General features: G+C 41.4%; 1 protein-coding gene across 6 annotated transcripts in view; it reads left to right on the top strand.

Moving 5' to 3' along the window:
- Positions 1–22,371, top strand: part of NRG1 (neuregulin 1) — a 188,015-nt gene that overhangs the window by 121,953 nt on the left and 43,691 nt on the right. The window contains exons 4-6 of one of the 6 annotated variants that reach the window (XM_066574155.1): positions 11,978–12,098; positions 15,380–15,438; positions 20,929–20,952. In XM_066574155.1, coding sequence (XP_066430252.1) covers positions 11,978–12,098; positions 15,380–15,438; positions 20,929–20,952 — 204 coding nt within the window. Of the gene's footprint in view, positions 1–7,008; positions 7,023–11,977; positions 12,099–14,871; positions 14,940–15,379; positions 15,439–20,928; positions 20,953–22,371 lie in introns of those variants that run through there. The other 5 variants (XM_066574154.1, XM_066574153.1, XM_066574157.1 and 2 more) reach the window with 5 other exon arrangements.

Below are 22,371 nucleotides of genomic sequence, written 5' to 3'. Positions count from 1 at the left end.
ATTGAACTAGAAACATTACAATGCAGCATGGAAATTAATGGCAAAGAAGTTAGGACAGTGAACTACTGGCAGAATGCTAGGATCGCTACATTCTCCATCCCTGAACGTAGACTGCAAACAGCAGAGTAACAGAAGAATGGGGATCTGAAAATCAGAACCTATAGATGTGAAACAGAGTGCAAACAGCAGCAAATGAGAGGATAAAGAGAACCTGGTATATTTTAGAAAACTTGTTGAAAACTTAGGTATATTTTAAACAGGCCCTCAGCTCTCCTGACATGTCGGTTTTAATAGATGCTTGTAATCCCTATAAAATAACAATTCTCAAGCATATTTTCTTAAAACTCTGTATTGTGTCATTCCTCTATTATTCCTTCTATAAATTTATGAATAAATTGACAGCTAGATGTTACCATTCTCCTTACCAAAGAAGTGTATCCTTACACAGTTTGATACTGTCAAACCATGTAAGGACACATCCCCAACTGTTAACATGTAGTCATTAGAGATGAGCGAGCATACTCGTCCGAGCTTGATGCGTGTTCGAGTATTAGGGTGTTCGAGATGCTCGTTACTCGAGACGAGCACCACACGGTACTTGTCTCGATTAAACGAGCACTGACCATTGAATTCAATGGAGCCGGCAATACAGCCGGCTCCATTGAAAGCAATGGGCTGCCGGCGATCTCAGGATGAATTTTCGGGAAGGGCTTAAAAATATAAGCCCTTACCTGAAAATCATCCTAAAATGTGTAAAAATTAGAGATGAGCGAGCACCAAAATGCTCGAGTGCTCGTTACTCGAGTCGAACTTTCAGTGAATGCTCGAGAGTTCGTTTCGAGTAACAAACCCCATTGAAGTCAATGGGTGACTTGAGCATTTTTGTACATGACTGGTGCTCCGCTAAGGTTTTCATTTGTGAAAATCTTAGCAAATCACCAAAGTCATGTAAAAAACACAGAAATGGATAGGGCAGGCGAGGAGCAACATGCAGGGCTGCATTTCGGGCTCCGAGGTCTCACTATTAAGCCACAATAGTGGCAAGAGTGAGACCCCCCCCCCCCCCCACTGTCAGCATAACGATTGTTCTCCTCTGCACAGCTGTAACAGCTGTGGCAGAGAAGAACGATGTTAGCCCATTGAATTCAATGGAGCTGGCAATACAGCCAGCTCCATTGAAAGCAATGGGCTGCCGGCAAGCGCGGGATGAATTTTTGGGAAGGGCTTAAAAATATAAGCCCTTACCTGAAAAAGAAAGATTTTAGTGTAAAAAAGAATAAAAATGCAGGCATTCTCTTCAATGCAGCCGCTGCTGCCGGCGACTCCATTGAAGACAATGGTCCGCTGGCACACCTGAATTCTTTTTCAGGGAAGGGCTTTACATATAAGCCATTCCCTGGAAATGAATTAAAAGTGATTTAAAAAACAAAAAAAATAGAAACTGACCTCCCTTCAGCTGCCGGGGCACAGCCGCATCTTCTCCTGCTGTCCCCTGCACTGTGGTGCTGAACTGCTGTCATTCAGCTGAGAGCTGCACTGAGCCAATCAGAGGCAGCATTCACTCACCCATTCATGAATTCATGAATGGGTGTGAGTGAGATCTGCCTCTGATTGGTCAGGCTGTGACTAATCAGAGGCAGCTCATTCAGCAGGCGGGGATTTTAAATCCCTGGCTGCTGAATACTACAGAGAGCAGTTCAGGAGAACTGCCAGCTGGCCGCAGCTGAACTCCGTCTGCCGGGAGCAGGTGAGTATATATATTTTTTTTATTTTTACACATTTCTGGATGAATTGCAGGGAAGGGCTTATATATTTAAGCCCTTTCCGAAAATTCATTGTGCGATCGCCGGCAGCCCATTGCTTTCAATGGAGCCGGCTGTATTGCCGGCTCCATTGAATTGAATGGGCTAACATCGTTCTGCCGGGACAAGGTGAGTATATTATTTTTTTTTACTTTTTACACATTTTAGGATGATTTTCAGGTAAGGGCTTATATTTTTAAGCCCTTCCCGAAAATTCATCCCGCGCTAGCCGGCAGCCCATTGCTTTCAATGGAGCCGGCTGTATTGCCGGTTCCATTGAATTCAATGGTCAGTGCTCGTTTAATCGAGACGAGCACTGCGTGGTGCTCGTCTCGAGTAACGAGCATCTCGAGCACCCTAATACTCGAACGAGCATCAAGCTCGGACGAGTATGCTCGCTCATCTCTAGTAAAAATAAAAAATAAAAATATGTCAGCATAAAGATTGTTCTCCTCTGCCATAGCTGTAACAGCTGTGGCAGAGAAGAACGATGTTAGCCCATTGAATTCAATGCCGGCGAGCGCAGGATGAATTTTCCGGAAGGGCTTAAAAATATAAGCCCTTACCTGAAAATCATCCTAAAATGTGTAAAACAAAAAAAAATGTATACTCACTACAGATGAGCGAGCACCAAAATGCTCGGGTGCTCGTTACTCGGGACGAAATTATCGCGATGCTCGAGGGTTCGTTTCGAGTAATGAACCCCATTGAAGTCAATGGGCGACCCGAGCATTTTTGTATATCGCCGATGCTCGCTACGGTTTTCATTTGTGAAAATCTGGGCAATTCAAGAAAGTGATGGGAACGACACAGCAACGGATAGGGCAGGCGAGGGGCTACATGTTGGGCTGCATCTCAAGTTCCCAGGTCCCACTATTAAGCCACAATAGCGGCAAGAGTGCCCCCCCCCCTCCCAACAACTTTTACTTCTGAAAAGCCCTCATTAGCAATGCATACCTTAGCTAAGCACCACACTACCTCCAACAAAGCACAATCACTGCCTGCATGACACTCCGCTGCCACTTCTCCTGGGTTACATGCTGCCCAACCCTCCCCCCGCACGACGCAGTGTCCACAGCGCACACCAAAGTGTCCCTGCGCAGCCTTCAGCTGCACTCATGCCACACCACCCTCATGTCTATTTATAAGTGCGTCTGCCATGAGGAGGAACCGAAGGCACACACTGCAGAGGGTTGGCACGGCTAGGCAGCGACCCTCTTTAAAAGGGGCGGGGTGATAGCCCACAATGCTGTACAGAAGCAATGAGAAATATAATCCTGTGCCACCTCCATCAGGAGCTGCACACGTGGGAATAGCAAAGGGGAACCTATGTGCCACACACTATTCATTCTGTCAAGGTGTCTGCATGCCCCAGTCAGACCGCGGTTTTTTATAAATAGTCACAGGCAGGTACAACTCCGCAATGGGAATTCTGTGTGCACCCACAGCATGGGTGGCTCCCTGGAACCCACCGGCTGTACATAAATGTATCCCATTGCAGTGCCCATCACAGCTGAGGTAACGTCCGATTAAATGTAGGTGTGCTTCGGCCCACACTGCATGCCCCAGTCAGACTGCGGTTCTTTAGAAGTGGACACATGCAGTTACAACTCTGTGTGGACCGACAGCATGGGTGGGTGCCAGGAAGCCACCGGCGGTACATAAATATATCCCATTGCATTGCCCATCACAGCTGAGGTAATGTCATGTTTAATGCAGGTGGGCTTCGGCCCACACTGCATGCCCCAGTCAGACTGGGGTTCTTTAGAAGTGGACACATGCAGTTACAACTCCCTGTTGACCCACAGCATTGGTGGGAGCCAGGAAGCCACCGGCGGTACATAAATATATCCCATTGCATTGCCCATCACAGCTGATGTAACGTCAGCTTTAATGCAGGTGGGCAAAAAATTAATTGGATTACACTGTAGGCGAGGGCCCCAAAAAATTGGTGTACCAACAGTACTAATGTACCTCAGAAAAATTGCCCATGCCCAACCAAGAGGGCAGGTGAAACCCGTTAATCGCTTTGGTTAATGTGGCTTAATTGGTAACTAGGCCTGGAGGCAGCCCAGTTAAAATAAAAATTGGTTCAGGTGAAAGTTTCAACGCTTTAATGAGCATTGAAACGTATAAAAATTGTTTACAAAAATTATATGACTGAGCCTTGTGGGCCTAAGAAAAATTGCCCGTTCAGCGTGATTACGTGAGGTTTCAGGCGGAGGAGCAGGAGGAGGAGGATGAATAGAATACACAGATTGATGTAGCAAAAAGGTCCCCGTTTTTGATGGTGATAGAGAACGATGCTTCCATCCGCGGGTGCAGCCTACGTATTGCTTAGGTATCGCTGCTGTCCGCTGGTGGAGAAGAGAAGTCTGGGGAAATCCAGGCTTTATTCATCTTGATGAGTGTAAGCCTGTCGGCACTGTCGGTTGACAGGTGGGTACGCTTATCCGTGATGATTCCCCCAGCCGCACTAAACACCCTCTCTGACAAGACGCTAGCCGCAGGACAAGCAAGCACCTCCAGGGCATACAGCGTGAGTTCAGGCCACATGTCCAGCTTCGACACCCAGTAGTTGTAGGGGGCAGAGGCGTCACCGAGGACGGTCGTGCGATCGGCTACGTACTCCCTCACCATCCTTTTACAGTGCTCCCGCCGACTCAGCCTTGACTGGGGAGCCATAAAGCTGGCAAAGGCCTTGGAGAATGTTCCCCTGCCTGCGCTGTACATGCTGCCTGATCTCTGCGCCTCCCCTGCTACCTGGCCCTCGGAACTGCACCTTCTGCCACTAGCGCTGTCGGATGGGAATGTTACCATCAGTTTGTCCGCCAGGGTCCTGTGGTATAGCATCACTCTCGAACCCCTTTCCTCTTCGGGTATGAGAGTGCAAAGGTTCTCCTTATACCGTGGGTCGAGCAGTGTGTACACCCAGTAATCCGTAGTGGCCAGAATGCGTGTAACGCGAGGGTCACGAGAAAGGCATCCTAACATGAAGTCAGCCATATGTGCCAGGGTACCTATACGCAACACATGGCTGTCCTCACTAGGAAGATCACTTTCAGGATCCTCCTCCTCCTCCGGCCATACACGCTGAAAGGATGACAGGCAAGCAGCATGGGTACCCGCAGCAGTGGGCCAAGCTGTCTCTTCCCCCTCCTCCTCATGCTCCTCCCCCTCCTCCTCAACGCGCTGAGATATAGACATGAGGGTGCTCTGACTATCCAGCGACATACTGTCTTCCCCCGCCTCCGTTTCCAAGCACAAAGCATCTGCCTTTATGCTTTGCAGGGAACTTCTCAAGAGGCATAGCAGAGGAATGGTGACGCTAATGATTGCAGCATCCCCGCTCACCATCTGGGTAGACTCCTCAAAGTTTCCAAGGACCTGGCAGATGGCTGCCAACCAGGCCCACTCTTCTGTAAAGAATTGAGGAGGCTGACTCCCACTACGCCGCCCATGTTGGAGTTGGTATTCCACTATAGCTCTACGCTGCTCATAGAGCCTGGCCAACATGTGGAGCGTAGAGTTCCACCGTGTGGGCACGTCGCACAGCAGTCGGTGCACTGGCAGATTAAACCGATGTTGCAGGGTCCGCAGGGTGGCAGCGTCCGTCTTGGAGTTGCGGAAATGTGCGCTGACCCGGCGCACCTTTCCGAGCAGGTATGACAAGTGTGGGTAGCTTTTCAGAAAGCGCTGAACAACCAAATTAAAGACATGGGCCAGGCATGGCACGTGCGTGAGGCTGCCGAGCTGCACAGCCGCCACCAGGTTACGGCCGTTGTCACACACGACCATGCCCGGTTGGAGGCTCAGCGGCGCAAGCCAGCGGTCGGTCTGCTCTGTCAGACCCTGCAGCAGTTCGTGGGCCGTGTGCCTTTTCTCTCCTAAGCTGAGTAGTTTTAGCACGGCCTGCTGACACTTGCCCACCGCTGTGCTGCCACGCCGCGCGACACCGACTGCTGGCGACGTGCTGCTGCTGCTGACACATCTTGATTGCGAGACAGAGGTTGCGTTGGAGGAGGAGGAGGAGGGTGGTTTAGTGGAGGAAGCATACACCGCCGCAGATACCAGCACCGAGCTGGGGCCCGCAATTCTGGGGGTGGGTAGGACGTGAGCGGTCCCAGGCTCTGACTCTGTCCCAGCCTCCACTAAATTCACCCAATGTGCCGTCAGGGAGATATAGTGGCTCTGCCCGCCTGTGCTTGTCCATGTGTCCGTTGTTAAGTGGACCTTGGCAGTAACCGCATTGGTGTGGGCGCGTACAATGTTGCGGGAGACGTGGTCGTGCAGGGCTGGGACGGCACATCGGGAAAAGTAGTGGCAACTGGGAACCGAGTAGCGCGGGGCCGCCGCCGCCATCATGCTTTTGAAAGCCTCCATTTCCACAAGCCTATACGGCAGCATCTCCAGGCTGATCAATTTGGCAATGTGCATGTTTAACGCTTGAGCGTGCGGGTGCGTGGCGGCGTGCTTGCGCTCAAACAGTGGCGCTAGCGACATCTGGACGCTGCGCTGAGAGACATTGCTGGATGGGGCCGAGGACAGCGGAGGTGAGGGTATGGGTGCAGGCCAGGAGACGGTAGTGCCTGTGTCCTCAGAGGGGGGTTGGATCTCAGTGGCAGGTTGGGGCACAGTGGGAGAGGCAGTGGTGCAAACCGGAGGCGGGAACGGCCTTTGTCCCACCTTGTGGGGTGCTTGGCCATCATATGCCTGCGCATGCTGGTGGTGGTGGCTCCCCAGCTGATCTTGGCGCGACAAAGGTTGCACACCACTGTTCGTCGGTCGTCAGGTGTCTCTGTGAAAAACTGCCACACCGTAGAGCACCTTGACCTCTGCAGGGTGGCATGGCACGAGGGGGCGCTTTGGGAAACAGTTGGTGGATTATTTGGTCTGGACCTGCCTCTACCCCTGGCCACCGCACTGGCTCGGCCTGTGCCCACACCCTGACTTGGGCCTCCGCGTCCTCGCCCGCATCCACGTCCTCTAGGCCTACCCCTACCCCTCAGCATGCTGTATTACCAGTAGTGCAGAAACAGAACGCTGTAATTAAATGTGCCACTTATTGGGCTGTGGTTGGAGGCTGACTTCGCTTACGGAACGCACAGCAGAGCCAGGAAATAATTTTGCGCAAGCCTGCTGTAACACTTAGCTGGCTGCGTATGAATTAGGACAACTACCCCCAGCAGAGACGCAGTACAGTCAGGACGGTCACAGGCAGCCCAAATAGATTTTTTTTCTCAAATGTTTTTGGAAAGGCCCACTGCCTATATACACTGTATATGTCTTCTCTCTCTGCGTCACCACTACTGGCCCTGGAGTATGTAAAATAACTGCAGACTGTTGCACTGTGGACTGGAATATAGCGGTGATGTAACAGCCAACACAGAGCCAGGAAATAATTTTGCGCAAGCCTGCTGTAACACTTAGCTGGCTGCGTATGAATTAGGACAACTACCCCCAGCAGAGATGCAGTACAGTCAGGACGGTCACAGGCAGCCCAAATAGATTTTTTTTCCCAAATGTTTTTGGAAAGGCCCACTGCCTATATACACTGTATATGTCTTCTCTCTCTGCGTCACCACTACTGGCCCTGGAATATGTAAAATAACTGCAGACTGTTGCACTGTGGAGTGGAATACAGTGGTGATGTAACAGCCAACACAGAGCCAGGAAATAATTTTGCGCAAGCCTGCTGTAACACTTAGCTGGCTGCGTATGAATTAGGACAACTACCCCAAGCAGAGATGCAGTACAGTCAGGACGGTCACAGGCAGCCCAAATAGATTTTTTTTCCCAAATGTTTTTGGAAAGGCCCACTGCCTATATACACTGTATATGTCTTTTCTCTCTGCGTCACCACTACTGGCCCTGGAGTATGTAAAATAACTGCAGACTGTTGCACTGTGGACTGGAATACAGCGGTGATGTAACAGCCAACACAGAGCCAGGAAATAATTTTGCGCAAGCCTGCTGTAACACTTAGCTGGCTGCGTATGAATTAGGACAACTACCCCCAGCAGAGATGCAGTACAGTCAGGACGGTCACAGGCAGCCCAAATAGATTTTTTTTCCCAAATGTTTTTGGAAAGGCCCACTGCCTATATACACTGTATATGTCTTTTCTCTCTGCGTCACCACTACTGGCCCTGGAGTATGTAAAATAACTGCAGACTGTTGCACTGTGGACTGGAATACAGCGGTGATGTAACAGCCAACACAGAGCCAGGAAATAATTTTGCGCAAGCCTGCTGTAACACTTAGCTGGCTGCGTATGAATTAGGACAACTACCCCCAGCACAGACCCAGTACACTGAGGACAGTCACAGGCAGCCCAAATAGATTTTTTTCCCAAATGTTTTTGGAAAGGCCCACTGCCTATATTCAATAAATATGTCTTCTGTCCCTGCCTCACCACCACTACTGGCCCTGGACTATGTATAATTACTGCAGGGCGCAATGCTCTGCACGGCCGATATGCAAAAAAAAAAAAAAGTGCAACACTGCAATAAGCAGCCTCCACACTACTGCACACGGTTAGATGTGGCCCTAAGAAGGACTGTTGGGGTTCTTGAAGCCTAAAATACTCCTAACACTCTCCCTATAGCAACTCCAGCAAGACAGCACTTTCCCTGATCTCTGTCAGAACGCATCTGTGGCGAGCCGCGGGAGGGGCCGATTTGTATACTCGGGTGACACCTGATCTCGCCAGCCACTCACTGCAGGGGGGTGGTATAGGGCTTGAACGTCGCAGGGGGAAGTTGTAATGCCTTCCCTGTCTTTCTATTGGCCAGAAAAGCGCGCTAACGTCTCAGAGATGAAAGTGAAAGTAACTCGAACATCGCGTGGTACTCGTCTCGAGTAACGAGCATCTCGAACACGTGAATACTCAAACGAGTATCAAGCTCGGACGAGTACGTTCGCTCATCTCTAATACTCACCTTTCCGCTGCAGCCGGAGTTCAGCCGCGTCTGGCCGGCAGTTATCCTGAACCGCTTTCTGTAGTATTCAGCAGGTGGGGATTTTTAAGCCCTTCCCAAAAATTCATCCCGCGCTCGCCGGCAGCCCATTGCTTTCAATGGAGCCGGCTGTATTGCCGGCTCCATTAAATTCAATGGGCTAACATCGTTCTTCTCTGCCACAGCTGTTACAGCTATGGCAGAGGAGAGCGATCTTTATGCTGACATAATTTTTTATTTTTTATTTTTACACATTTTAGGATGATTTTCAGGTAAGGGCTTATATTTTTAAGCCCTTCCCGAAAATTCATCCCGCGCTCGCCCGCAGCCCATTGCTTTCAATGGAGCCGGCTGTATTGCCGGCTCCATTGAATTCAATGGGCTAACATCGTTCTTCTCTGCCACAGCTGTTACAGCTGTGGCAGAGGAGAACAATCTTTATGCTGACAGTGCGGGGGGGGGGGGGGTGTCTCACTCTTGCCACTATTGTGGCTTAATAGTCGGACCTGGGAACTTGAGATGCAGCCCAACATGTAGCCCCTCGCCTGCCCTATCCGGTGGCAGAGGAGAACAATCTTTATACTAACAGTGCGGGGGGGTCTCACTCTTGCCACTATTGTGGCTTAATAGTGGGACCTGGGAACTTGAGATGCAGCCCAACATGTAGCCCCTCGCCTGCCCTATCCGTTGCTGTGTCGTTCCCATCACTTTCGTGAATTTCACAGATTTTCACAAATGAAAACCGTAGCGAGCATCGGCGAAATACAAAAATGCTCGAGTTGCCCATTGACTTTAATGGGGTTCGTTACTCGAAACGAACCCTCGAGCATCGCGGGAAGTTCGACTCGAGTAACGAGCACTCGAGCATTTTGGTGCTCGCTCATCTCTAGTAGTCATTAATTTATTGATGAAGACCAGAGTCAGTTATACATCAGTAAATTGTTTAGCATTTAGCTTTTTCCCACATAAATAATAATTTGTGATAGAAAATTGTCATATCATAAGACTGTCTGTTTCCCAGGACAATTTAGTTTAGGGTCAGGCAGGCCATTGGACAACTTACATATATACTATGTGTATGTGTTTATGTACTTACACATACTTTTGACAAACTTTGTTGTAACTCGGTCCTATTTTTAAAAAGTGGATGATGTGTTTGTCCCATCTAAGACTAATTATGAAACTGTATCCTTTTCCTGAACTACACAATATCACAATAAATTTCCAGAAGATTCTCAGCTTTTATTGCATAAATTGAATCATCAGATTAAACTTACTGACTTACTCTGCATTGGGTCAAAATGTAGGAGCATTTCACATGTCACATGGATATTACAGTGGTGTGTCACATCCGCAACATGTTCTCATCCATGGCAGATTGAAAAACAGATGAGGTCCATCACTGCTCACTCTCTAATATAGAACAAGAATTCTAGTGATTCCTGCTTTGAAACAAGTCAGCAATCAGTTTTTGATCTGCAAGTTTCTATTTCAAAATGCAAGTAAAAGTGTGGGCTAAAACCTTCTGATATCAAATTTCAGCTAACGTTGGTGCCGGTAGACCATTTTATGTGTGATTTAGATTTTTCCCATTTGTTTGAAATTAGAAACTTGGAACTAGTGTATGTGAACTGCAGTACCAAAGCTAATCATGTGGGGCACTGCACGACAACATTCCTCTGGAAGTGTCATAATTCTACGATCTTATATGACTTTAAACTGCCACTTATCCCTATGACAAAAGTTCATTTGGATGTAAAAATTACTTTTATAGTAAATTTAGTTTAACATCTCAATATAGTGGTATTGTTATTTCATGAATGTGTATCTTCAGATACAATTACCTACATTTTTATTAACCTAGGTAAAGATACAATTGTATACAGGGGAATAGATTAATTCAGTCATACTCAGGATAATGAAATTAAACTACTTATAGAGGTTGTCCACTTACCGGACAAGATCCCTTTAATAGGGCTGTCTGTAGTAAAGTAATAAATTGAGCTCTACTAACCCCTCCGCCTCTGCCGGGATCAAGCACTTTCGCTGTGGTCCTGGCATTTCTGTTCTGACAGGGGCCATCACCAGAAGTCATGTGAACACTGCAGCCATTGAGAGACTGCAACATCACTCTTCTCCTGGCATTGATACTTACATCCTGAGCACAAAGATGCCAGGAGTTCAGGAATGTAATGCTGCAGCCTCTGATTGGCTGCAGAAGTCACCTGACTTCTGGTGATGACCACTGTAACAACAAACGTCAAGACCACAGTAAGGCTGCATCGCTGGATCTTGTAATGGGCAGAAGGGTAACTAGAGTCCAGTTTATTATTTTACTACAGACAGCCCTATTGGAAGGCAGCATTCTTGCAAGTCAATGTTAGACTCTTTATACAAGCCTTGTAACAATGACTGGGAATTGAAAGCCAAGCCAGAATCCATATACAGACAGCTGTTTCAGGGTGTTTGCCCCTCATCAGTGTGTACTAGGTTTCTGGCTTGGCTAGCGAGAGGCCTGTGTTGGTTTTAAAAAATAAATAGAGAAGTTTGACAATAACTAATCTCATGTAATTATATTCCATCTGAAGGGTGTGCCATATATCCAAAGAATTTACTTGTTCTCTTAATTAAAGAGATGTTGTCCGGTAACTGGATAACCCCTTTAAATTCGCCATGTGAAATTCAGTAATGACTGCTTCTTGCTTAAAGGAAAATCCCACTCAATGTAATCTTTTGGAATATTTTGAACTACCTGTCAATGATCTCAGACCTCAAACTGATTTCCAACGTTATGGCATTACAACCTGTTGAGAAATGTCATTTTAAAATAAATACTTAATGCAACATGTGAAAGGACTTTGCCGTCTGTAGAATATCAAGAATTTGCAGTAACTGAAATATGTATACATGCCAAAGATATTCAAATGCTCTATGAAGTACCAAGGGCCCTTCATTTTGAGATTCAATGGTGTTTAATACTCAGTCTACAGTATGTTGATATGGCCTTATTCAATTCATCCACAACATATATTTTTAGCTGGATTTTCCTTTTAAGAAAAGCAGACAGAAATAAAATATCTATTGTAAAATATGCTGGTTGGAACACACATCAATACATTAAAGTTGGCATTAAAAGTCCTATTCATAGTGAATGACGATGTCCAACAGAATGAATGTATCATTACATTTAATCTTTTTTTTTAAACTTCTTTACAGTCCCTCCAGTTGGGCATCTATCAAAATGTTCAGAAAAAGAGAAGACATACTGTGTTAATGGTGGAGAATGTTATGTGATCAATGGAATTACAAGCAGTCCAGCACGAAAATACATGTGCAAGTAAGACTACTTTTCAATATACCTTTTCTTCTGTTTCATACATCTGCAAGTTAATGTTCAGCCATGAGTACTGTGTTACTAAAATCATAGATATTAAGTCAATATTCCATTCAATGAGAACATTTTATAGCCGAAAGCATTAACTGATACATGAGTCCAATTAGCTATTATCAACCATTTGCTTATGTGGGGATATCTGAGCAGTATAAATCCTAACTGCACAAAGAAGAAACAATCAAAAGAATTGAGAAATCACAAAATAATATTTCATATTCAGAAAAAAATCTTATTTCTCTTTTTACTCCTTTACTTTTGATCATTATATCATATGACAATATATCAAGCCATTATTTCATCTAATGGAAAGCTGTACCATGAGTGACCCCATCTGCAATTTTGACAACAAGTTGTGTTGATTCATCTGGAGGCATAATGCAATCTAATTTTGTGTTTCCACACAGTACTTCATGGCTCCGGATGTTACCTCACATGATTTTAATGCTGTTATTATTGATCTGAACTTTTTATGGGTTTACTGATGGGGGAATAAAGGATTATCGTTAAGGTGTATGAAATGCTGGATTTCATTGTAGTGTCAAATTCGGAAGAGACTTACTAAAACTGGTGAAAACCTATATTGAAAGAATTGTCCATAGCAACTAATCAGATTAAGTTTTTAATTTTCAAAAAGTTGTGCTGAAAAACAAGCTCGACTCATTGCTAGGAATAGTTCTTAGCCATTTTTATGCATGTTTTGCTAACTCTCCCAATTGTTGGCAATTTGTAAGCATATCTAGGCAGAAATAGAAAAAAAAATTCTTTATTTTTTTGATTAACATTTTAATATAATTGATCAGTTTCTAGGATGTTCCCCAAGAATTTAACCCTTATGTTCTTTCTTATTCAATTTGTTCACACTGCACCTCAGCCACCTGCCTCACAAGTCAAATCCTGTAATGTCATAATAATGAGACAGGTATCTCTGACAAAATACCTTCATAGTAAATGAAGACATTTTTCTTAGCATACTGCATCATTTTTACCAAAGTCTAGGACTAAAACTTGACTTTGGCTGTGAAAGGGTTCACCTGACTTAATATTGTTCCGTAGCCCTGCAAATTTGCTCTGCCATTGACCTCAATGGAGTTGCAGTGTGCCTCCCAAGTTGCGAAGGCTACAACCTTGCAGTTGCAAAAAGTCCAACCTCAATTGTTTTTTGTGATCACAAGCCTGCATTCTCAGCAACATGCGACTCTCATTAAACTCAACGGCAATGCAAATTTGCAGGACTCTAGTGCGGTCTGTTGCTATTAAAGTCTCCATGTAGCTTAGACTTAATCTCAAAGACTTTTTATTTTAAATTCCATAGACATTTAGTAAGATCTGTACAATGTATGAAATGGCCCTTTCATTTTTTCCACTGATTTATTTGCTAATGCAGATATTCTCCAGTCATGTTAGCATAGCTAATTTATAGCTAACAACTGAAACACCTTTCCTAGGTGTAACACAAGTGATAATTGGGCAGATTTTAACACATGCATCTGAAATATTGTAATTTAGAAGTCCTTCTAAAGTTGCTTAAAAAGAAAAAAAAGCTTGGATTTTTCATGTTAACTTTTTATGCATTGGCATATGGTTTTACAATTTTTACAACTCATGCTATAAATAGCTTACAATGTATATTATGAGTACTATAGAGCTTTAGTGTAGAAGCTTCTCCCCATCATGCCAGAAAAAAAAGCAAAGTGTTCTTCAAGGAGAGATAAAAATTAGAGTTGTGTTATTTGTTAAGCATTGCAAGGATCAGCACTTACTGAGCTGCCTGAACTGCTCTCCTACTCACAGTTTGTGAGTTACTTATAGTTTCTATTTGGATAGCATATTCAGGATTGTAGACAAATGTTGGAACGACCCTAGTAGAGAAAATGGAAATGAGGAATGATGCCTTTTTTTTGAAGGGTAGTAGGCTAGAGATTCTGAGGGGAGAAGTGAAGGGAGAGGGTCCCTATGTGTAGTAGGTACAGCCAACCTCAAGTCCAGTTATACCCAACTGGGTCAACGTTTAAACAACATTCTCCAGAAAAAAAAATTACGAATATGGGGCCAAACCTTTTCTAAGGACATATCTTCAGCGTTCAGATGTGTTTCCTCAGCAAATACATGCTGGTTTAAAAATAAACACAGAAGCTTGGCTAATAACCAACTCATATAGTTATTGTGCCTGCAGGTTACATCATGTACTTCAACATTTTTTTTTTCATGTAGCATAGGTCTTCCTAATATATATATATATATATATATATATATATATATATATATATATATATAGATAGATAGATAGATAGATAGATAGATAGATAGATAGATAGATAGATAGATAGATATAGATGTATATATATATTTTTCTTTGTCCAAAGCTATTTTTTACTTTTCTAAAGAGAGACTACCCAATTCTTTGGAATTGATACACCGTATTGAAAGGATTTTATGTTGAGGGTGTTACTTTTAGTAAAGCATGTTGTAATATACTGTTCTTCGCTGTGTAAATCTACCTTCTCTGTTCAGACACCTGTACATTGTTATCATGTGTTGTGTCTCACATAAGCATCACTTTTCCTTTTTGCATGTGAGAGGTCTGTGTTACTTTTTTGAAAAGTAAAACCTCTTTTTCACCATGTCATACAGGAGAAAACATTCAGATGGATACCATTTCTCTTTTTATTATTTTTTTTTTTTATTTTATTTTGCTCATCACATTTTTACCCTTTAGGTGCAAAACTGGATTCACTGGAGCAAGATGTACTGCGACTGACCCTGTGAGAGTCATAAGACCAGAAAGTATGTCCCAATAATCTGATTTGTTTTTTTCATCCCCAAATGCAGCAACAAATAAAAAATGAATCAGACATACTTGGTGAGGTCTTTTATCAGAGGCAACAGTTTCTTTTTGTACCGCACATGACTTTGATCGCATCAGTGAATCAGCGGATTCATTATCTACAATGGAAGAAATTAATTAGTCATTTAGAGCAGGCAGCGTTTCATTTGATGTTGTATTTTTGTAGATGGGCTGGATTTAAACTGGGGCAAATGTTGCTGAGTTTTTATATCAGTGAAAACCGAACGTGAAGTCATGCCAGCACAAAAAGCAAGGCTGAATCTTTGATGGTGGACCTCCAAGAACAATCAGTTTACACTTGAAGGATCTTCTTTCTTGGCATATATTCAACTCTTCTCTTTTCTCTGTTTTCTCCACCCTTTTTTGTCTTTCCTCTCAGGTGCCCAAATGAATTTACTGGTGATCGCTGCCAAAACTACGTAATGGCCAGCTTCTACAGTACGTCCACTTCCTTTCTGTCTCTGCCTGAATAGGAGCATGCTCAATTGGTGCTGCTTTCTCGTTACTGAATCTCTCTTCAGATCTCACCTAGTACTTGATGTATTATTCTCTACTAAGCTCAATACTGTTTGCTCTGCCTGTAGCATGACATAAAATAATAATAATGGATTATTATTATTATTACTGCAAAATCTTTTGATGCACCAATGTCAATGGGCATGCATGTATTATGTAAACAAAACGTTTTAGCTACTGTAAAGGTAAGAAAAGAAAATGTAAAGAGCTTCCTCATTTAAGCATACTAGTTTATATACCGTACAATCACATAACCAGCACAATATTTCATATTCAAGATTGCATTCATGTAGAAACTAGTAGGCACTAGTTTGAGACCTAAATAGGACTCGGTATATTTCATGGGAAAACAAAGCTAAAGTAGCTTAGATTAAGGACACAGTGAAAAAGAGTTAATGGGGTTTTCTGGGAGTCAAAGAAAAAAATTATTGGTCAAGGAACTAAGACATGCTCACCATTTTCAGTGGCCCCCAGCCTAGTGCAGGATCTTCACAGCTCCAAATTCAGAAAAAGCTGGTCACGTGTGATCAATTGTGCATGTGATTGCTCAGCCAATCACCGGATTCAGAGGCGATAATACTATGAATGGCACATGACTGCTGAGGCCTGTGATTAGCTGAGTGCTGCACAATAAACGGTATGATGGGGTTTGGAGTTGCAGGGACCAAGAGACCTGTGCTGGATTGAGGGCTACTGAAGAAGGTAAGTATGCCTTATTTCTTTATTTTACAACCTTCCATTGGCAATAAAATTTTTCTTTGACTGTTTTAATATCATATTGTAGTTTCATTTATGTTTTGACATATTAATTAACTTTATGCATAACATGTTGCCAAAAACAGCTCTCATTTTAATAGTTTTAGGCGAATATGTATATTCACTCAAACATTAAGACCCATCCGTAGATTTCTGACTACTATTGGATTTATCTGGAAACGTATAACTAGTTTTGGATGTATCTGTGGAGCTAATAATTATTTGGGGGCATATTGTAACTCAAAAGTCATTGGAAAACACCAGAGCTTTCATATTTGTGCTTTCAAGTATAGATTATTTAAGGCACATCTGTATTAATACCAGAATCAAACACATATCATTATTACTTCTATATGCTATTAAAGGTGTTTTCCTACTTTAGACATTTCTGGCATATCCAAAGTATGTTTGATCCATGGGATCTCTGTGGGATAACACCTAGTGCAACATAGAGGGGCAAAATGAATGGAGAGGTGACGGTGCATGTCTGATCCAATAAAATAGATGGCCATTACAGAAACAGCTCCACAAGTGAGAAAACCTCTTTAAGTACATATAGTATTTACACTGGTTGCAAATTATAATGTAAAAGTTGGCCAATACTGGAACACTTACAGTATCAAATAAGATTAATACTTGTTCATATGAAAAGGTCAACATTTTAGTAAGTCAGTGGTCTTATAAGATGAAAAAAAAATCTGAAAACAAAAAGTCTCCATATATTCTATTTGCAATCAGTATTTTCAAGCTGTAGAATTGAGTTATATAATTTTGCTCTTAAAAATGCATGCAGAAAAGTTGAATTTCAAGAGGTTTTTCTTTACGTAATTTTATGATCAAAATTGAGTGTACAATTATAGACAGTAAATGTAGGGTTCGATCGCAAACAAAGGACTTGGCATCAAATGCTGCCCAAATCATTTGCTCTCTAAATCTAAATATAATCCATACTATAGAGAGACCTATTGAATTAGTCCACCAACATGATAATATTGGTGGACTAAATCCTCATGCCTGCTTTTGGCTTGGCATGCATGTGAAGGTACTGGCTAATGCGAAATACTCTGAATTGCCCAATGACACAATCCACAGTTTAGAAAATTATAATTTATGACTTATTGCTATCTTTGCAACCGAAAACACTTTTATTAGCCTCAACTGTTTCTTTATGTTTTAGTAGTTACTTGTGCATCCAAACCCAACTGCGTAAGTTAGGCACAGTGATTAAAGGAGAACCAACTTAAGGCTGATTTCAGATGGCTGTACTGTAGCCACATTCTCTATTACAGCTGAAATAACCAGAATTCCCTATACAACTGTCTAAAACCAGCTTGATAGATTTTATGAAATGTAACAGAGACATGTCAGAAGATGCTATACATGAATGTGATGCTCTGTAAAGCATCTGAACCCCTTCAGACGTAGTGGGAGATTTTCACCACTGGAAATCTTTGACACACATCTTGTTCTACTGAGGATTGATGTGAACACTGATTTCAACGGTGTATTAGTTCCAGTATTGTTATGCCTGGGCTATTCCATCAAAAATAAACCCTAGAATAAGAACGAAGAACACAATGTTCTCATACTTCACTAATTTCCATTACATATACAAGCATTACAGATAGAGTACTCGAAGAGCATGCCCAGAATTAAAAAGGCTATAATAGAGCCACACCTGTCTGCAGGTTATGCCTGGTACTTGTAACTCATTTCATTGTACTGAATGTTTTTAGAAGAAAGCCGCCATGTTTTTCTAATCCTTGACAATCCCTTACTTCAAGTGTTTAGCAACAGATTGATCTATTCATTAAGCATTCATAAGAATTTCTCCAATTTTCATATGCGATGGAAAAACCTTCCATTTTAAGAAGGGATTGCTGTGTTTCACAGTACTTGAGTGAAGTTTAGGATGCCATATTGTTGTGTTGTCCACATATAAACTCCAAGTGAGCTTAAAAGAGAGTATATCTCTTCTCTTAAATTCATGCCCAAACATTTTTGTAAATAATAGATGACTAGTAGAAATAGTAAATTCTGTTTAATATATATTCTGTATTTTATAACCATTAACACTAGAAATAGAACTTGACTTGATAGTACTCTATATAATACTCTTCTATATATCAATCAATTTAAACATCACAAAGCAAAGCAGAAAAAATTACCCATACTATATATTTCCGGTTTCGATGACAAGGGCAGAAATAAACTGAAACGATTAATAATATGTATAAATTGCATCTGTTTTATGGTATATCTCCAGCCAAAAGCTTGAAGCAGAACACAACTGTGAAAAATACAAAAAAATATTACTAACTTTAAAAAAAGTGCTGGATCCATGTGACCTTCAGCTCCTTTTCGCCTTAGAGCCGTAGACTGGATCAGGCATATTAATGTTCTATGCCTTTGTGTATCCACTCTATTACAGAGACTGTCTAGTTTAGAATACCACTTTATTCTATGATCTATTCAGAAAACTGCTAGGCTAAAGTCATACCCCTGTAATCACACTAGCAAGCTTACTTTTCTGTGATTTCCATAGAATTAAAATATGAATCCTTAATATTCATCCCCTCATATATCCTGAAAAGTGACTGTTTTACTTGACAACGTATTTGATATATACTACTTTTGTTTGATCTACAAGTTTTTACTTAAAAAAAAACCTGTCACCGGGTCTATGCTGCATGAACCACAGGCAGCATGAATTCAGAACAGGTATGCCCATTGCCTCCCTGTATGTGTTATTCTGAAATGCTATGACAATTCAAAATAAGCACACTTTGGAGTTTGACTCGGAATGAAGGTCAAAATCAAAGAGGTGGGGTTTGCTGACTTCTCCCCACCCACAGCATACTGATTGACAGCTCTTTCACTTTTTTGTGTACAGAGAGAGCGCTCTCACTCTGACTTGGAGCTCTGTTCCGAATCAAATTTCAAACAGTATTTATTCTGAAACACGCGATTCAGAAATACACATACGTGGGGCTAATGGGGATGCCTGCCCCAGGTTCATGCTTCCTGGGGTAAACCTGGTGAAAGTTTCCTTTTAAAATGCCACATGTTCACGTACTGTATATTATTATATATTTATTAGATAGATAGACAGATACAGATGAGAAGATAGATGGAAAATTAATCAAAAGTTAGATGGAAATAAAACTAGATATACAGTAGACAGGAGGAAATAAAGATCAATGGAAATATAAATTGATGGATGGATGGATAGATAGATAGATAGTTTTTATACTGATACACTGAGGAGATGCATAAAATTCCTTAGGTAGCAAAATAAACTCTGGCATATTCTTACATTGAGTTTAATATAATACATTTTAGTAATTTAACTCCACAGGTAATGAACTAAACACAATGTTCCTTGTTCTCCATAATAGAAGTGTAGCTGTGAATAAAAATAAAACATTAACAGCTTCCCTAGTGCAGGGTTTAAAGAACAATGCATGTTTTCTCAGCATGTTATCTTGTTAAGCTACACAGGCAAATCATATTCTAGATACATAGATGAATTTCTCATTTATTTCAAACGGAAGCTGCATAATTACATTTTATGAAAATGAATCTAACATTCAAACTTTCCTGCCATAAATGCAAAAATGTGTATGCATGGGCATGCTACTAACCAAGCGTTGTGTGCAACTAATGTCTAATGAGCGGTGTCAATATAGACTGTTATTAATGGCTGTCTATGGAAGAAATCTGGATGGATTCCATTTGATTTAATGTATTCCTTTGAAGTGTTACTGATTGACCTCAACAGTTTCTGATAACCCAGTTTTATTTCTGTTTTTATTTGTTGTTGTTACATTTGGATTTAAGTTCTTAGTTGTCTCATAGGATGATATTTTAATGAATGATTAGATTTTGTTAGTATAAATATTATCTTTTACTTTGTAATCACTGTTAACGTTTAGCTATACGCTCTGCAAAGGAAAGAGTTAAAACAATGTCTTAATGAGGATTATCGAGACCAATAACCTGTCTTCAGAGTTTGGAACTTTTAACTTTTTCACTTCCAGAGCACTCAGCTTAGAGGGAATAACGCCTATAATGTTAATTCTAGGAATTAGGTGCTTACAGCTTTTTAATGTTTTAAACCCCACGTTAAATCATTATGATTTAGCCAGAATGTATACCGTAGCTGGTTTTAAAACACAATAAATCCAGTTATTGAAGTTTTTTTCATGCAATTTAGCATATATTGCTGGAGTTATGCGCAGTTAAGTTACAAATGCAAAATCTAAATAATAGATGTTCTACTATAATGTTACCTATATTAAAGCTAATAAAGTAAAATATGCAAAAATATGATGTTATATGATAGCATTATTAAGAATATACTCTAAAAGGATATAGTAAATTACAATGTTTTACCCATTACTGACAATATATTCATCTATATACTGTATGTATACATTCAGATTTCTTCCTGTGTTCCATGTTGATATATGATTAAGTCTATGTTTATTCTAAAATTATTAAAACATGGACACTTGAGTTGACCATTTACCATCACATGTCTTGACACAGAGTAGCCATGGTATTCATGTATAATTTGTTTTTGGAGTACAGTGTATTGCTCTTTTCTGAAACTTTTCCCTTTTCTTTCTTTTTGTCAACTTTCTGCATTGGCAGAGCATCTTGGAATTGAATTTATGGGTATGGACCAATCATTCCTTTTAGCCTGCAGATATTAGAGCCTAAAAGCTTAAAACCTTCTTTTTTCCTTCAATTTCTAACCAATTTCCTTATGCTTTGGAAGGGATCATACAGCTATAACTTATTCATACTTTAGCTTCCCAGATTCTGGTATTTGTATTTCATATAACATAAGCTTTAACATCAGCATAGAGAAATCATGGTTAATTTTGCTTGCACTCTTACTAAACTGATTTAACTACTAGCTACTCCTGGATCATTGGAATCTATAGGCTATGTTTGGAACACTAAACTAATAGACAATATCAAAACTTCAAAAATGCCAATTATTTTTCTTTAAAAAATTCCCAGCAAAACAAAATGAAACATTGAATTTATAATTAAATGAGATGTGAAGATTCTAGGAGAATACCAAAGGTGGAGACACCAGAACAATGGCTTAGATTTCACTGCTTTATTTCTGAATGTTTCTTTATTAGAATTTTATACTGCTGGAACTTAAAATTAACACTTTTTGAGATGGTAATGAATACATTATTATAACAATTAGATGGATATCATTTGAAGACAAGTTTTACATGAGGGGTTTGTAAATATGCTTTTCAGTGTTAAAGAGTTCTTATGGTTTTTTTTTAAAGTTTTTTTTACATAGAAAACCAGCATCTATCCCATTTATCCTGACATAGCTATAGAGAATGGAAGATCAGCTTTGTGTACAGAAGTACAATAATAAAAAGAATGACATTAAAAGATTATAACTGTTTCATAAAGTTTGGGTAGTTAATGCATTGTTCAGTCGACAATACATTGACTGTCATTTTCTGAGATTAAAAAAAAAAGTTTAGTTTAGTTTTTTTTTTCAAAATATTGGCACTCTTAATTAGTGTTGTTTGTCATGATTGGTCGGTAATAAAATCAGGCACACTTTTGCTAAAGTGCATTGGATCATTCCCATCAGATTTTTAGCAAAGATCACCAAAATATTGTATCTCTGATTTGAGCAGAAGAGATAGGTGTTGGCTTAGCACTGCTGGAGTTCTAGGTTTGAATCTAACCTTGATGGGGATTTGAACCTGAGGCCCCACCACTGCAAAGCATCAGTGCTACTCACGGGGCTGCTACCTTCACCTCTGATTTTTACTCCTATTGATTGTAATGGAAGTCAGAACTAGGGGTACCGATTGACAATTTTTCTTTTTTTGGGTCAGTAACTCTAGACCTGATTATTTTAATAAATGTTCAACACTACTCTTGATCATGGACTGTATCTAGTATTGAAGCCTAGTCCCATTCATTCCATTCACTTGGATGTGACTGATGCTAGACAGCCCACTGACAAGAGTAATGCTGTTTTCCTTTTCTTAGACATTCTTTTTTGAAGTGAAAATGTCATAAATAATAAAACAACATGTTATACTT

Source organism: Eleutherodactylus coqui, chromosome 7, assembly GCF_035609145.1.
Source record: "Eleutherodactylus coqui strain aEleCoq1 chromosome 7, aEleCoq1.hap1, whole genome shotgun sequence".
NCBI classification, from domain to species: Eukaryota; Metazoa; Chordata; class Amphibia; order Anura; family Eleutherodactylidae; genus Eleutherodactylus; species Eleutherodactylus coqui.
This window is presented reverse-complemented; position numbering and strand designations above follow the sequence as displayed.